The 18,391-nt window shown below is 41.2% G+C and overlaps 1 protein-coding gene across 1 annotated transcript; it reads right to left on the reverse strand.

The window, feature by feature from the left end:
- Window positions 1–2,303: 2,303 nt before the first annotated feature.
- LOC134013850 (organic cation/carnitine transporter 2-like) lies at window positions 2,304–16,559 on the reverse strand. The gene is made up of 3 exons (XM_062453594.1): window positions 16,324–16,559; window positions 10,973–11,108; window positions 2,304–2,594 (listed from the first exon to the last, which is right to left on the reverse strand). The coding sequence occupies exons 1-3, from the start codon at window positions 16,475–16,477 to the stop codon at window positions 2,528–2,530; spliced, it is 357 nt and encodes a 118-aa protein (XP_062309578.1). The 5' UTR covers window positions 16,478–16,559; the 3' UTR covers window positions 2,304–2,527.
- Window positions 16,560–18,391: the final 1,832 nt, after the last annotated feature.

The following is an 18,391-nucleotide window of genomic DNA, read 5'->3' on the forward strand; positions in this document are numbered from 1 at the left end:
GCCACCTTCAACTCATTTCCATACTTCTCTTGCAGTAGTCTCAAAGCCTTTTCATATCCATGATGGTCAGGCATATGCTGACAGCTCCTCACAAGATCACGAGCCTCGCCTCTGGTGTACTGCTCCAAGAAGTATAGTTTATCAGCATTGCTCTCAGCACGGGAATCAATGGCATGTATGAAAGCTCTTATAAAGGATCTGAACTCCAGTGGGTCTCCCTGAAACACTGGCACATCTCTTTTTGGTAAGCGAAACAGCTGTTGGTTCCTTGCCAACAGCTCTGTAATGTCTGTCTGACGTTGCATCATGTCGTACATCTGTCTTGCTCCATCATCTGGTTGAGGCGCAGGTCTTGGTTGGTTAGGGATAGGTGGTGGAACATCCGTCTGTCCACAACCTGCTCCAGAAGCCCCAGCCAGGTTAGTAGTCAGACTATATGATGGCTTCTTTGGTCTGGTGGATAGCAAACCTTGTAAGTCACCTTGTCCTGGCCTACGTTTAACACTGTCCAACAGCAATAAAGGTTATTTTGTACCCGTCTGGGATCGAAGTTCTTCACACTCCTCATATACTTTAATTTTAGCAGTGGAAACTGCAAGAGCTGTTTCAATTTCTAATCTTTCCTTTGCAGCCTCCTTCCATTCTAATGCTTGTTTTTCTTGCAAAGCTGCTGCCTGTGCCATCAGAGCAGCTCTATTGGCTTCTTTTATGCGGGCTGCAGAGGCACTTGACACTTTTGACACCCTAGACACACTGTCCCAGTGTGTTACCTCTTCATCACATGTCTTTGCTTCAATCCACCTTTTAACTTTAGCCATAAACTGCAAGCATTGTTCAGTCTTTGATTTAAACCAAAATTGCTGGTCAACCTCCTTTTCTTCATCATTGAGACATGATACTACTGCACAATTGCACTCAATAAACTCTTCATATTGGTTCTTGTACACTTTAAATTCCTTTTGAATGTCATATACAGTAGGCAATTCTTCACTGTTCAAAAGTAGCTCAATTGCATTTGATTTTGCAGTCAATTGTGATAATTTACCTCTTCTGGTGTTTAACCCTTGTGTTATCTTCGGGTCATTCTGACCCATCAGTCATTGTCACCCACCGTCGTATTGCGACAAATTTACCGCATACAAAGACAAAGTGAAGCATTTTCTTTTAACAGCTAGGCTGTCTCAGACCCCCCACATTGCAAAGGTTAAAAGAAAATTATTTTAATTTGTTTTTGTATTGGGTAAAATTGGGTAAACACAACGATGGTTCGTTATGAACCTTTGGGTCATGTGACCCGAAGGCAGCACGAGGGTTAAGGGAATATGCAGTCTATTCTCTGCTCCTTTAGCTGTCAGCGTCCTCTCACGAGTATTGACACCCATGTCATCCTTTTCACTCGTCATTGTTCGTTGATAGTTCACGACATTGCAGCTACTTCACTCACAAAGCCTTGTTTCATTCGGCCACAGCTGTCTTCGGTTATAAACATAATACAAATCCTTACAAGTCAAAACCCAGTTCAGTCACGCCCAAGTTGAATCAGCATAAAATCCCGTTTTGATAAGCACTTTCACTTAGCTCTTCTTAACGAAATCAATGCATTCTTGATAACCGCGATGCTAACCTAGCTCCAATGATTGCAGTCATCCACTTAGCTTCTTTGCTAGCTTCATAGCTTCAATGGGCAAACTTTTCCTAACTCTTTGCAGTCCTTCGACTTAAGCAAACTTCTTCACTTTAGTCAGCTTTCAGCTTTTTGACTTTAATGTAGTAGCAACATTTAATGTCCAAATTCTTGTTGTTAATCCTCACCACTTACTCATGTGTGTAGGTTGAAAGTTTGTTCAGACGCATATCTGTAGCTAGCTTGCAATTTCTTTTGTTAGTTGTGCACAGTTGAACTACTCACACGACTCAGATGCCTGACCTTTGATGTCTTTTATTTTCTTCTTCTTTAACAGAACCTCCACGCTTGCAGCAGTTATAACACAATTTCAAAATAAAATAATAATTGCAAACTTCAGTATTCGATTACAGATGATGGTCAAAAAGCTGTATGCTTCCCAGCTACACACATGTCTCTCAGATCTAGTCACACATTCTCATTCTCCAATCACTTACATCACATGTGCAGCACAGGATCCACGCCATCCAATAGCAATTCACCATCAACATTCACCATTACTTACAGACTGTACATCACTAACTGTCAGATATTCACTCAGAATAAATTCTTAACCAAATTAAACATTGTAAATTAAATATTCAAATGCAAAATATTAAAGAATTTTCCTATAATTTGGCTCCTACAGCCACCCCGAAATAATAATAACCACCGGCCCTATCGGCCACCCTAAATTAACCACTGGCCCTATCTGGCCAATGGCCACCCTATGAAAGGCTTTCTGGCCATACTGTCTGGTTTCTTCACGCTTACTAACCCAGATTACGGTTCAGAGAATCTTGTACACCTGGGTGCGAATGATAATAAAGACATTAAAAAACATGACTTCATGACCAAATCAAATCAGAATCGGTCCTCCTTCACTTCTGTGGGAGAGTCAGTCTTTATGAAACTCTTTCTGTGTTTCAACCTGGACAAACAAAACAGACAATATGTCACATCCAACGCTATGTATTCAAGATCTAATATGACTTAATACAATATACTTCATATTTTACGAATAAAACTGATACAATTTAATCTAAATACACCACAGTACTATTGGCGTAAATTAAAGGTATATCTCAGTGATACAGCATTTAACTTCAGATCAAAGTTGAAGGTTCAAATACCCCTTGTACTTTGCTTTAGATAAAATGATTTGCCTGAATGAGTTCCACTGTTTTTTTAAAAGACAATTGGACTGTCCTGACTCACACCTGCCCACCCCAGAGGCCCCCACCCCCACCAATACAGAGACAACTCCTTCCATTCAGGAGGGAGAAGTTAACAGACTGTTCAAGAGGCAGAATGCCCACAAAGCAGCTGGGCCAGACTCTGTTTCTCCAACCACCCTCAAGCACTGTGCTGACCAGCTGTCTCCAGTTTTCACAAACATCTTCAACACCTCTCTGGAGACATGCCATGTGCTGGCAGTTTTCAAATCCTCCACAATCATCCCTGTGCCCAAAAAGCCAAGGCCAACTGGACTTAATGACTACAGACCCGTTGCCCAGACCTCTGTGGCAGGGGCGTTGTTAGACCCTTTTTACTGGGGCGTGTGCCCCAGTATAAATCTGCTGTGCCCCAGTAAAATGTAAAGTTTGAGTTTTAACAATTTACTTTATTAGTCAGTGCATTCATTTAGATCAGGGGTGGGCAATTAATTTTCTCGAAGGGCCACATGAGAAATTGGGGCCGTTGTGGCGGGCCGAACCAATAGGCTGAACTTAATTCTGCTCAATAAGAATTGTATTACTTTATTTAAAAAAACAGTAAATTATATGGTTTTGAGCTGCTACTGGTAATACGTTACAAATATAGCTGCAAGCAGCGATGTGGGTTCCTCCGCAAAATGGCAAAATATTATAAACATGTACACTATCGAAGATCGAGAGTTGGAAAACAAGAGAGCAAAACTACTTCATGTTTGGCCAACAACAGGCTGAATGGGGATTTGAACTCATGAGCATAAGGTTACAAAGCAGTCTCTCTATCCTCTCTGCTACACACCAACTGTTTAGATATAGAACTGTTTCTTTGAATAGAAAGGGCAGAGTATTAGCTTTGGTCAACATTGGGACAAAGGTTAAGAAACAGTTGACATTTCAAGGTGAAATTGCATGAAATTGTGCATGGTATTTCAGAATGATGTCATCCTGTTTAGCTAAACAGATAATCAAAATTATGACAGGCCAAAAGATAATGGCTGGATTCCAACCTACTACCTTATACTTTACAGATCACCATCCCAGCCCATTGAGCTATTCTCAGTGTTGAATATTATCATGTTCAGTTACTGTATAAAAAAGTAAGCTGTTTCTCCTGTGGTAAGCGTTGTTAGATTCAGCCAACGTTGAAACTGCTCTAATTCAATCATATTTTCACATACCAATGTGAAATTGTTTGTGGTACTTCAGAATGATGTCATCCTGTTGAACTGAACAGATAATCAAAATTATGACAGGCCAAAAGACTATGGCTGGATTCCAACCTACGACCTTATACTTTACAGGTCACCATCCCAGCCCATTGAGATATTCTCAGTGCTGAATATTGTCATGTTCAGTTACTGTATAAAAAAATAAGCTGTTTCTCCTGTGGTAAGCATTGTAAGATTCGTCCAAAGTTGAAACTGCTTGTACATTTCCTATAAAAACGGGACAACGGAATGACTGGGTTGCTGCTGTAAAGAATAACTTACTCATAGTTTTTTTAAAAAGGTTGTTAGGAGTGCCATAACTTGTCAAATTTCAAATCATGCCTAGCATCAGTGGGGATGTGTCCTGGCTCAGGTTACTGAAATGAATTTGTGCAACAGGCAAGGGATCCACCTGAACAATTAATTTACTTCATTAGAGATAACCATTAGAGTTATCTCTACCATGCGTAGACTACAAGTAGCTAGCTACTGTGGTGAACCTGGCTTGTTTTGCAGTGGTTTACACAGTCTCGCTAAACAGATGATCGGAGTGTTGTGATGGGCTCAAATAAACACGCATTGCTATGTTTTACAACCGGAGGATTTATCGGGAGACTAGAAACCGTTTTGCCAGAATAAAAAATTAAAAACTATGCTTCTGACTGGTTTTGAACCTACAACCATTTGCTTACCAGCCAATTGAGCCATTCCCAGACATGGATTACACAAAACTGGATAATAAAAAAAGCTGTTTCTCCAATGGCGAGCATTGTCAGATTTGGTCGAAATTCAAACATCTGTAATTCAGTCATATTTCGACATATCAAAGTGAAACTTTGCATGGTACTTCAGGGGCATCTCACCTTAAAGCCTATTAAGTTTGAACCATCCTTCAAAAATACATTTGATTTAGTGACACAAACATATTGAGGCAATGTGTACATTTACATAAATACACCCATTTCAGCCATTTTGTACTTGATTCAATTGCCTTAAGTAACGTTTTTAAATACGTCAATGATACATATCTGTACCAAATTTCAAGTCAATTTCACCTTTGGTTCAAGAGAAGAGGAATTTTGAAAATTTTCCCAAATTATCACAGTACAGGAAAATCCATCATGGCGGACCTTATGGGTCCTTGAGGCTTTTTTATTCCTCATGAAAAATGAGGCATGCACACCAAGTTTCAGAAGAATTGGAGCAATGGGGTGGAAATGCCATCACTTTGAAAATCGGACTTTTGGGCGTGGCCTGTGGCGCCCCCTATGGTCCGATGTGGCCCATATTTGGTGTGGGGGTACCCACTTGGATGTAGTATCAATGTGCCAAATTAGAAAATTTATGACCAGGGACTTTTTGAGATATTGGGGCGCAAGGAGAAGAAAAATAATAATAAATATAGCTGCAAGCAGCAATGGAGGGGCCAAGCAGTCCAGAGCAGGACATGGCCTCCATAGCACTTGTGCAACAATTAAGTCACAACAACCTGTTGAACTCATGCAACACACCAAGTTTGGTTGAAATATATGTTTGCGTTCAAGAGTACTGAGAGTTCAAAGTTATTTTTCTGGTATAACACTGCAGGCCTTCTCTGCTCCTCATGGGAACGATGGAACCCAAGTTTGGTGACAATCGCACAAATGGTTGCTGAGATATGCTCTTGCGCCTCGTTTGGCGGCTTCGCCACCGCTTTTGATCGTCTCAACCGAACAAACGTTTTTGAAAATTGAAAATTCATCTGATTGCTTTTGTGAAACTGGGTCTAAAGATCATCTTTGCCAAATTTGGTAAACATTGGACAAAAATTGTGGCGTGCAAAAGGTTTTTACACTTTTCCATGAAATCCAAAATGGCGGCCACGTCCGTTCGAATTTTATGAAAAGTTATTAATAGTCAGGCTTGATATCTCACAAGACATCAACAGACAAAGAAATTACTTTATTAAGGTAAACACTTCAACAGTTATTAGCGTAAACACGTTTATGCTTCCGGCCACGCCCCCTTTTAGTCACATGACACAATCTTTGGAGGACATCCTCAGAATAAGGTTCCGAGGCGGCGTACCAAATTTAGTTTCACTGCCTCAAACAACTGCTGAGATATGACTTCACTTCCTGTTTGGTGGCTTTTCTGCTGATTTTGATTGGCTGTCACGGACAAACGGTTGTGGGGATCAAAATGCTCTACCATAACTTTTGTGCGGCTTGGTCTGAAGAGCATATCTGGTAATTTTGAAGAAGATTTGACAAAGATTGTAGGAGGAGTATGCTTTCAAAGGTTTTTGATAAAACCGGAAATAGCGGAAAATCTATATAACCGGAAATTGACCCCATAGGGTGCGTTGAATTCGTCTTCGTCCAGGGAATCCAATGGTACCTCATTTTTGAAAATGGGTCATACGGTTCAAAAGTTGCGTGTGTAAACACAAGTCTAACTTTGACCCATTGGTGGCGCTAGAGTGCCCGAGTATGGGACATGAAACTTTGTGAATTGGACCAGGGGACTGTCCCCAATGAGTGTGCCAAATTTCACAACTTTCGACCAAGCGCTTCTAGGGCCTGCCATAGACACCCAGTCTTAAGAAGTATAATAATAATAAGTATAATAATAAGTATAAAAAAGTATAATAATAATAATAATAATACTAACAATAATAATACTAACAATAATAATAACAATATTTAGGGATATAGCTGCAAGCAGCGATGCGGGTTCCTCCGCAAAATGGCTAAATATTATAAACATGTACACTGTAGAAGATCGAGACTTGGAAAACATGAGAGCAAAACTACTTCATGTTTGGCCAACGACAATAGGCTGAATGGGGATTTGAACTCATGAGCATAAGGTTACAAGTCAGTCTCTCTACCCTCTCTGCTACACAGCAACTGTTGAGATTTTATGAATAGAAAGGGTAGAGTATTAGCTTTTTATAGGATATTGAAACTCTTCTTGAGTTGATCTCTTTCCAGAATCTCAGTCAATGCACAATTAACAATAGTGATGTGGGCAACGGGGCTAGGCAGAGCTCATGTTGCTAGGGTTAGGGTCAGCTGCTTGCGAGAATAGCTTGTGATAGTACAGCAGCCGACTCTCTGGTCCCATTAAACTACACAACATGCACAATCAGGGTGACCAACAAGATTATATTAACTAACAAACAATAACATTACAAAAATCTACCTGAATGAACACAACAACTGAAATCCCTCGCACTGCTGTTGTAACCAAACTATTTTCCACAAGTCTTTGCGTTTTTTGACATGCCGCACTGCATGCTGGATACACAAGGGTGCTGACACTGATTATCTATCTGTGCTCCGACTGCGTGATATGAGTATTAGCTTTGGTCAGCTTTGGGACAAAGGTTAAGAAACGGTTGACATGTCAAGGTAAAATTGCATGACATTTCGCAGGGTATTTCAGAATGATGTCATCCTGTTTAACTAAACAGATAATCAAAATTATGACATTCCCAAAGGCAGTGGCTGGATTCAAACCTGTGACCTTGCACTTTGCAGGACACCGTTTCAAGGCTGAGAACATGTGGTCAGTTACTGTATATAACAAAGAAGCCGTTTCTCCTGTAGCACACATTGTTCGATTCAGCCAAAATTTAAACAGCTGTAATTCAATGATCTTTTGACATATCAAGGTAAAATTGCGCATGGTACTTCAGAACGATGTCATCCTGTTTAACTAAACAGGTATTCAAATGTAAGCCAATTTAGCCAGCCAATTGAGCTCCTCAGCCAATTGAGCCATTCCCAGACATGGATTACACAAAGTTCAGCAACTGGATAGTAAAAAAAGCAGTTTCTCCAATGGCAAGCATTGTCAGATTTGGTCCAAGTTCAAACAGCTGTAATTCAGTCATATTTTGACATATCAAGGTGAAACTTTGCATGATACTTCAGGGGCATGTCACCTTAAAGCCTATTAGGTTTGAACCATCCTTCAAAAATACATTTGATTTAGTGACACAAACATATTGAGGCAATGTGTACATTTACATAAATACACCCATTTCAGCCATTTTGTGCTTGATTCAATTGCCTTAAGTAACGTTTTTAAATACGTCAATGATACATATATGTACCAAATTTCAAGTCAATTTCACCTTTGGTTCAAGAGAAGAGGAATTTTGAAGGTTTTCCCAAATTATCACAGTACAGGAAAATCCATCATGGCGGACCTTATGGGTCCTTGAGGCTTTTTTGTTCCTCATGAAAAATGAGGCATGCACACCAGGTTTCAGAAGAATTGGAGCAATGGGGTGGAAATGCCATCACTTTGAAAATCGGACTTTTGGGCGTGGCCTGTGGCGCCCCCTATGATCCGATGTGGCCCATATTTGGTGTGGGGGTACCCACTTGGATGTAGTATCAATGTGCCAAATTAGAAAATTTATGACCAGGGACTTTTTGAGATATTGGGGCGCAAGGAGAAGAAAAATAATAATAAGAATAAGAATACCAACAATAACAATAGGTTCCCTCCTACCGGAGGAACCTAATAAGAATACCAACAATAACAATAGGTTCCCTCCTACCGGAGGAACCTAATAAGAATACCAACAATAACACTAGGTTCCCTCCTACCGGAGAAACCTAATAAGAATACCAACAATAACAATAGGTTCCCTCCTACCGGAGGAACCTAATAAGGCTATGAAAATATGCCAAAAGTGTCATAGTATTTTTTTTTTTTACATACCTTTAAACCTTCACAAAAATGCATAAGATGTATGTTAAAGACCAGCAATTGATTAACTTTATACAAAAGTAATAAGTGCTTTTGATGTTTTCCTGTTTTTCTTACTCAGTGAGTAAAATCCAGTCTGTCTTGGGCTTGAAGTGCATTTAAGTCTGAGGTAGATATGCGAAGGACAGCTGACAGGTCTGCAGCTTAACTAGCAAACCATCAGCAGCCCGCACCCACTCTGCATCAGTCAAGTTCTTGTCCTCGTGGGTTGTCCCGTAGTACCGATTCAAATTGTACTCCTTCAACACAGCGACATGTTGTCCACAAACTAAGCACACAGCTTTGCCTTTGACTTCAGTAAACAGATACTTAGAAGTTCATATCTTGTTAAAAACTCTACATTCTGTATCAACCTTTCGCTTTTTACCATGAGCGGACATTTTCGAGGGCTAACAGCCAACTCATTGTCTCCTATCGGTGAGGTTGCGTAAGCGCACATACGTAAATCTCTTGATCACTGTAGCAGGTGGCTGAGCGGTTAGGGAATCGGGCTAGTAATCTGAAGGTTGCCAGTTCGATTCCCGGTCATGTCAAATGACGTTGTGTCCTTGGGCAAGGCACTTCACCCTACTTGCCTCGGGGGGAATGTCCCTGTACTTACTGTAAGTCGCTCTGGATAAGAGCGTCTGCTAAATGACTAAATGTAAATGTATTATTACAGTACAGCGTATCCCACTACAACCCCACGCTCACATCCTCTTCGGGCACAGGACACAATTGCCACGCTATGATAACACGCCCCATGCACCGCAAACTCACGCGTGTCTCAGCACCACTGGCAGGGTATATCTATCCGACGCACAGGTACTCTACCTGCCTCTCTAGCTCAAAGCGATACAGCTAAAATCTGGACCTACCTAAAGCTACCGGTGAGCAGTACACATAAGACAGCTTGTAAAGATTAATAACACTGGCTACTTAACTCTCCCAGGGTTTGAGAACCTCCCCTGGGGTCTGCGCTTGTGAGGCCGCTCAACGGACAGCAGGAGAGCCTATTCAACAGGCTGCGAGCGGACAAAGGTACGCCTATGGCCCCACTGACTAACGTCACCCTAACCCGTACAGAAACCTCGCCCTGTCACCCCTACATATCTTCGCGCCGGCAGCCCTAAACGGTCTGCGAACGCAACCACCCTCGCAAAGCACGTACAGTCGTTTCACATGGCAGGCTTTCCGCCCTGTGATGTCCACCAAACACCAGCTCCCAGACCCACTTCGAGCCCCTGCTCACTTCCCTCTTTTGTACTCCTCCCGATACTCCTTTACACAGGTGCAGTCACTTTACTAATTGTCAGCGCAGCAACTGACTCTGCTCTCCCTAACTTCCCCCGTCATTCACTAAAGGCCTACCGATCATCTTATTTTGACTGAAACATAAAAACAATATTACATGAAGCTCAAAAAACAGTATTTGCGCTCAAATGATGGCAAAGAAAATGTGCTCGCACGCATTAACTATTGATGTCCCTGCCAAAGCTGATATCAAACTTGCGTCCCTGAACTGTTGTATAGTGGGTTAAGCAAGGGGAGTTTCTACAAAAAGGGATATGAATAGGGGCCTGTGCCCCAGTAGAGCTTTATGTCTAACAACGCCCCTGCTCTGTGGTAATGAAGTATTTTGAGCGTCTTGTCCTGGCACACCTCAAATCCGTGTTTGATGTTGCACTTATGTCCTTGATTTTGTTGCACAATACATGCACCACTGTAATTTGGATTTTTTGTTGCACTGTAGTATTGTTTTTGTTTACCGTGCCTTAATTACCTTGCTACTGTAACTGAGATGTTTGCTGCACTGTAGTTAAGTGATTGAAATGTTATTGTTGCATTGAAGTATTTATTTTGCTTACCATTCCTGGTAGCTAAGATGTGGTTACTTTGCGATGTGACCATGAACTACACACTTCTGACCTTCTGCTGGACTTTCCAAATACACAATTTGTATGTTGCTTTGAATAAAATTAAAAATTAAATTAAAAGTAACAAATATTGATTTCCCTTCACAGCGAATCACTGTGGCATTGTATGGATAAGACGCTAATAGAAACCCAAGATGTTCACAAGATTACAAAAACAATTGAAGCTATACAGTAGACAAGCGAAAATACACAGTAGCACCTTACCCTCTCAGCCTTGGCATCTGGGGAAGTGTCTCAGGGAGGACCATGCCGAAGGTCTCGGGGAGCACAAAACACAGCAGGCCAGATACCACTGCCAGGCTGCCTATCAGGATATAGGGCAGGTACTTATAGTACTTACCTGTGTGAGGGGGAGGGGTAAACACATGAAAGAGAGGATAAGGAAGAGACAAAAAGGAGAGAGGGAGGAGGATGGGTAGGTGGGGGAACATCATCCTAATGGTTAATTGGGATCTAGTACATAAGTTCAGCCCTTACAACTGAAAAAGATTCAGGGTTTTAATGAAGCCTTAAACACAGAGACTGTGTCAGCCTTCCTGATTAAAACAGGAAGTCTGTCTCAGAGGAGAAGAGCTCTACATGAGAACTCCCTGCTCCCTGCTGTTTTCATCTTGATGCTGGGAAGCTTGGAACCGCCAGATATTCTGCATCTTGGGATTGTAGTGTCTTTATAGGGTGATAGGGTGTCAGGAGATCCAAGAGATAGGACGGTGCTAATCCGTGGAGTGATTTGTATGTTAGGACTTTGAAGTTGCATGCGCAAAAGAACAAAACATTTCACACATAACATGATACAACCCCTCAATATTTGCTTGGATAAGGCTGAAACTTCAGTGTCCCTCCACTTTAGCAGTTGACATTTATGTTTGTATTCACTGACTCCCTCCAGCGCATTAAGGACAGTGGCGCCTTAATGCACGGGCTTACCTGGGCTTAAGCCCGGGGCCTCGACCAATCAGGGGCCTCTTAATAATAATACAAAATAATAATGATGATAAACGTCCATATTCGCGGTGTCATTACTCTGCTCTACAGTGGCATCTGGTGGTGGATGTGGAGGGAGGGGAGCCCCCCCTCCCCCTTATCTAAACAAAATGTAACAAAAACTAGAGAGGGTACAATTTCTGGGGAAATTGTAGGGTGTGCTTGCTTGCGTCGGTTGCAGATGGGTCCATTTAATATTAAACAAGCTGAACCCCCTTTGAGACAAGCTATTCTAACAACGTTGTCACCGGCAGTATTTTTCAGATGGAATCGCGATTCAAACAGTATCTGCTAAATACCATATGCTAACTGAAAATATGCCCCCAAACGCGACTTTTTGGTCTAGAGCCCTGCATGGAGAAGCTGAATTGTGCACGAGCAAGCTAGCCTAGCTGCTGTTGCTAGCCAAACTACACTGAGGGGATTGTTTGAATGCGCTGGAAATTAAAAACTTTTCTTTTGACAAAGTTTAGGCTGTGGCATTGAAGACAGCGACGCACCACACAAGCTTGAGTTTAAATACATTATTTTATGTGACATTACTTACATGCAAGTCTTGAATTGCTTAACCCTTTCACACGTAGGTTCTAAATTCCTTGACTGGTCCCCCAGAGTGAGTTTTTTATGCGCGTGAGTTTGGATCAATCTCAACGTTCCAGAAATTGATTATGACGCATTAAAATCGAATTGCTATGCAATTTAAGTATTTATCGGTTCGCATTTTCCATTGACCTAGTTTGCACCCCGTATTAGTGACGAATACTCCATTCATTGGTTGTTTTGTTTATCCACCTTCTCGTTACGTATTTCTTCCGCTTCAGGGGACTGGCGGAAACCTTCAAAGTAGATATTTTGGCTATTATTCTGGTGACTGAAGTATTTGTACAACTCAAATTATACCACCCATATAGTTTGCACGATACTGAGATGAAAGCATGAACTGTTGTATTTCACGAGGTGATGTTTTTGCCAAACTAGCTAGCTCGTAGTGTAGTAAAGAGTCAATCAACAAGTTGTTGCTAATTTACTAGGCTATGTTACGTTGTTTGTGTGGTCGGATTATAACGAATACAAAATAATTTGGATACATCCAGTCAGTCTAATTTGATTTCTATTCATCGTTTTGTTTTCTCTAGCTGGCTTCCATCTCGTAAACCTTCTGAGTTGGCAACGCAGCCAGTGTTCACAAAATAAGTTACTGGATGGAAGCCAGCTAAACGAAAACAAAACGATACATTACAATCCTAGTAATACGCTAGACTGACTAGATGCACTTGCATTACTTTGTTATAATCCTACTACACAAACTACGTAACATAGCCAAGTAAATTAGCAGCAACTGTTGATCGTCAACCAAATTGAGCTATACTGTAGGCGAGACTGGAACATGACTCCCAGACACCTCGGCGAAAGGCGATCAAGCAAGCTCATGCTGCTTGGATACCTTCAAACCTTTTTGGTTGGCTTCAATTTATCTGGGAAACTTTTCTGGTGAGTAGATTATTTATACCCACAAAATATACACATACCTGTGGCATGATATTGAGACGAAAGCATGACCTGTGGTTGTTTTCCACTATCTGATGTTTTTGCTAGCTAGCTCGTAGTAAAGGGTATTATTCAGGTAACTAGCGATTACTAACTTGCCATGTTTAGTCCAATTAAAGCAAACACAATAATTCAGACATCCATTCTATATTGATGGCTATGTTTTGTGATCTCTTGCTACCATCTACTGTCATTAATTTCCGTGTTGATAGAAAATGTATTCCTCATTTATTGTCAGGCCACAGTTCAAGCAAAAATGAGAGGCAAGTGTAATTTGTTTGGAAAATCTGGGCTAGGGCTAGTTGATGGACGACATGTAGAATAAACCAGACTTTATGCTTATTCAATCTAACAACCTATTGAAATGACAAGACGGCAATGTATGACTGTAATGTTTCATAGGGTAATGAAACGCACCACTTGTCATACCACTTGATTGCCTGCTGTTGACCGTTTTCTATATCTTGAACATCTCCCTATAATTTTACAGGTGAATGTTGGCCCGCACAGGCCCCGTTCCAAGAAACAGAACATGACAGCACTGCTGTACAAATTGTCCATGTATAGTACATGGCCTTCTCTCAGGTGTCGAGCAAGTACGGTCAGCACAAAGTGACCATTCCTTGCTGAACATCAACGAGACCGTCAAACACCTAATTCCTTGATGTACCAGCAGCATGTTTATTTTTTTGCAAAGGCTGAAAGCCCATCTCCCATCCCACACCATCACCACATTGCATAGAGGGACTGTAGAGAGCATCCCAAGGAGCTGCATCACGGCCTGCAGAGGACAGTGAGGACAGCTGAGAAGATAGTCAGGATCTCTCTGCCCTCCCTCACAAACATCTATACCAAATGCTGCATCCCCAAACCCACACGCATTGTGGACAAACCCATGCACCCCACACGCTCCTGTACATCATCAAACTCAATATTTTTGCATATTGCTGCTACCTCAATAACTGATGTCCATGTATTATGGTATTAGTATGTTATGTTTACATTCAGTTTCCCTTGCACTAGCTTACTTGTTTACATTCACAGTATCCCCACTTCTTGGTGTTTTGAGGCATTTGTCACAAATTTCATCTTGTCTTATTGGACCAAACCAATTCCACACAGTTGTTGTAGTTGTCTAGGTTATGTCTAGGTCCTGGAAGAACGTTGTTTTGTTTCATTGTGTACTGTAAGTATATGATGACAATAAATACCAGTTGACTTGTCATGACAACAGATCCAGAAATCCCAAGCCCTTCATGATCCTGGATGTCCATAGTGGATCCTGTGTAAAGGATCATGTCCTAAACATAGCCAGTACATCACACAACTCAAACATGCTGTACCTTTTTGCCGATATGTTGACGGAAGCTTTGCCTACCCCTACACAGTGTCAAGGTTTTAAATAATTTTGATGTGATATTTTTTATAGCTGTGTGCTAATGATATTCATTGATATGTAACATGACAATGACGAGATTGTACCCTTTCCTGGACATGTAATTAGCTACCTGAAATGAGTAAAAGGATACGTGTTAAAAATTAAGAAACGTGTTGGTGTGGGCTTTTTAACTTATTAAAATATTTATTAAAATAACTTAGTACTGTCATTACTGTTCCGATTTTTAAATATTCACACAGGTGAATCCACAGTGAATTGATATGATATATTATCGTAGTGTAGCTTTCGAGAACCTAACTTGGCTAATGACGATAATGTAGGCTGCCATGTTTTTTGTTTTGATCAGTACTCGCATTGTGGGTGTCAAATGGTCAACGAGATGACCTACTCTTCTCACGAGAAAATACTGAGGTGTATGGGGTCAAGGGGTACATCATCAAGGGTCATATTTGTTGCCGGAAGACAAAAAAATCAAAGATGGCCTCTAGTAGCTCAAAACGAGACGAAAGACAGACGAATGTCAGATGTTTTAGATGCATATTTGTGAACGTATATCTATTATTTCGATCTCTGGTTGGTTGTACAATAGTAAAATCTGTTGAAAGCGATAGCCAAGTCAAGGAAAACGGATAATATTATGGTTTACTAGGTGGCGTGAGTAAAGCGTGAGTTATTTTTGGTTAGCTGTTAGCTAACATTAGCTAAACTAAATTGTTTGAACGTTTTCTTATGGATAATAAAGGTAAACTTTCTCAAAATATACAGTAAATTGAGATTTATGTTTATAACATACGCGTAGGCTAATGCTGAAGAGTTTATTGTTACGTAATAAGCCAAACTGGACATTCTAAAGGACGCGTTCCAACACACCGGTGTGTTGGTACGCTCCAGGGACCAGCCAGGACTCAACACACCGGTGTGTTCGTACGCGTCAAAGGGTTAAATGTATAATGCTGCCATGTATCGTGCCATGTACACCATGGCACGATACTTGCTGTGCAACAGCAATGCACGTTGTATCCATGCGTCAATGCTAACGTGTGCTGACGTTGTGACGTAGGCTAGCACTGAGTTCCCTTCGTTGACACAAGGCACTTTTTGAATTTCAGCCTAAACCGTGCAAAGGAACGTAAATAAAAATACAAGCAACTCAATCGCTACCAAGACGAAAATGTTGACATCGACGTTGTCTATGTAGTCCAAATATTGACGGATCCTTACAGGGGCAAAAAGAAATTGTGCGATTAGCAGACGGGGGGCCTCAAATTTTTTTTAAATAGTCCATAGCCCAGGGGCCTCAGGTGCTATTAAGATGCCCCTGATTAAGGAATGTTGATCTAGAGTGATATATAAGTCGTATGAATTCCAATTGACTGTTTAGACTGAGGTTGCATTGCAAAAATCAGCCTGATCCGATTTGGGCCACATTCAGCTGCAGTGTGAACATAGCCATAGTAACACACCTCATCAACCATACTGCACACAGTTACACACCTCAACAACTATGATACACACAGAAAAATACCTCAATAACCATTCTACACACATAGATACACCCCAAACAACCATACTACATACAGTAACACACTTCAACATTAATGCTACATCGGCAGAGAAATCTCACCCAGGTAGATGACAAAGGGGGAGATGATGGTGCCGATGCGGGCAGCCATGGAGCAGGTCCCCATGGACGTAGTCCTCACCACAGTGGGGAACAGCTCGGACGTGACAGCGTACACCACGCAGAATGCAGATGTGATGCCGAACTTCCCCACCATCTCCAGGAAGATTGCCACTGCCGGGAGGTCTGGGGTTTACCAGGACAATGGGGTGAGGAATTACGAGGGTTATACTACATTCTCACTATTGAGTATTTTTTGTGACTGTACAATGCAATTCATATCTGCTAGTGTGCTTGACTCTGTCCACAATACGTTAAACTTTTGAGTGCGTTTGGATGCATAAGACCAATCAGAGCACAGATGTTTTCATGTCGCACAAAAATTGGGAGCCCATCCACCTTGTTCAGATAGGTCCGTAGAAATATGTTTTAGTGAGAAACTGGCATAAGAGAATGTTCTGTAGTCCAGTGCTCTTACTGCATTATGGAATTGTAAACCAAAATGCATTCTAGATATGATGTAGGGATCACAAAACGACAGGGCTCAAATAAAGGTGGGTTTAAATAGACAAGACTGTCATCATCAAACCTTAAACTAGCCTTTCCCAATCCTAGTCTTCAGCAGTTATCAGGCTTCTGCTAAGTTTTATAATGCACCATTCATAGCATCAGGTGTGTTGGAGCAGGAAAACATCTAAAACATGCAGGGCAGGGGATCCCGATCACCAGGATTGGGAAACACTGCCTTAAAGGGTTCCATCTGTCTGTGGCTGGTCCATGTCCTAATGTGTGTGATTTGTCAGGATCCATCAAACCAGATTCAGATTGTTATGGTCGAGAAGTGGGGTAGGACCCAAACGCAGGAGAGACCGGCAGGCAGAGTTCCAAATCAGGGTTTTATTCGTGAACAGGGAGACAGGCAGGATACTCAAAGTAACAGAGGCAAGGACAAGACAAAGACCAGACACAAAACAGGAACCTAAATACACAGAACTTAACAAAACACAGGTGGACACGATAACACTAACGAGAACAGAACACAGGTGAAGACAATGACACAGGGACACAGGGAAACACCAGGGGGGGTATTCCAGGTAGTGGGTTTAGTGAAAACTCTGAGTTGGTAAACCCTGAAAAGTGGCATACTTCGGGTTTCCCGTTCCAGAAAGAGAGGTAACGAAAACTTTTGGTAAGTTTCCATGGTAACTTACTCCGTGAAACTAACCTGTTTGCTAGCAGGTTTCCATGCCAAACTTTGCGTTTATACCTATCCCCCTCTCAATTTCTGAGAATTTCTGAGAAATTGTATTTGGTCTTCTTCATTGCATACAAATAGAAATCTAACAATTAGTATGTTTATCGGCTATTGTTCCTATAATTTACATGATTCAACTGTGACCATGTACCGTCCTGTAATTGGTGTTTCAACAAATCTATTTCAAGATTGTAGGGGGTCAATATTGGCCAAACAACCAAAACTAATTCCCCTATGGTTTGAAGGAAGATGGGAAACTGAACAGTGTAGGCTATTAACATTAGCAAATAATGCCAATACCAATGGAATTACAGTTATTTGACTATGGTTTAAATCAGAGCAAGATTGGTCAAAGTAAGGCTAAATAATATAATCATTTAATCAATTGCTAATTAATTAAATCAATGAAGATAACGCTTACCTATTCTACCATGATTATTGTAAACCAGAGATAGAAAAGCAAGAGGGGAGGAAGAAGGAGTAGGACAAGCCAAAGCTGAGGAGAAGGTCTCAGGAGATCAAGAATCCACAGATGCTTCACAATTCCTTTTATACCCAAGAACAACTAATCACACCACAATCTTGGCCCTTACTTATCAACATGACTAGCAATGCTACACTAAGTCATCAAGTTGAGACTCCATCCAGTAACTCCATATTTTACCTTATGAGAGGTGGGGACAGGTTGATAGCCTTACAAGATCAGCCTTTATTCTTCTGCCCACCAAGTACACCATCTCTTGGTCAAAATAGAAATTCATGTAATAGTAATAACTTATATAAGTAATAATATATGTATTTTATTATGATTTTCTT

This window comes from Osmerus eperlanus, chromosome 27 (assembly GCF_963692335.1).
Source record: "Osmerus eperlanus chromosome 27, fOsmEpe2.1, whole genome shotgun sequence".
NCBI classification, from domain to species: domain Eukaryota; kingdom Metazoa; phylum Chordata; class Actinopteri; order Osmeriformes; family Osmeridae; genus Osmerus; species Osmerus eperlanus.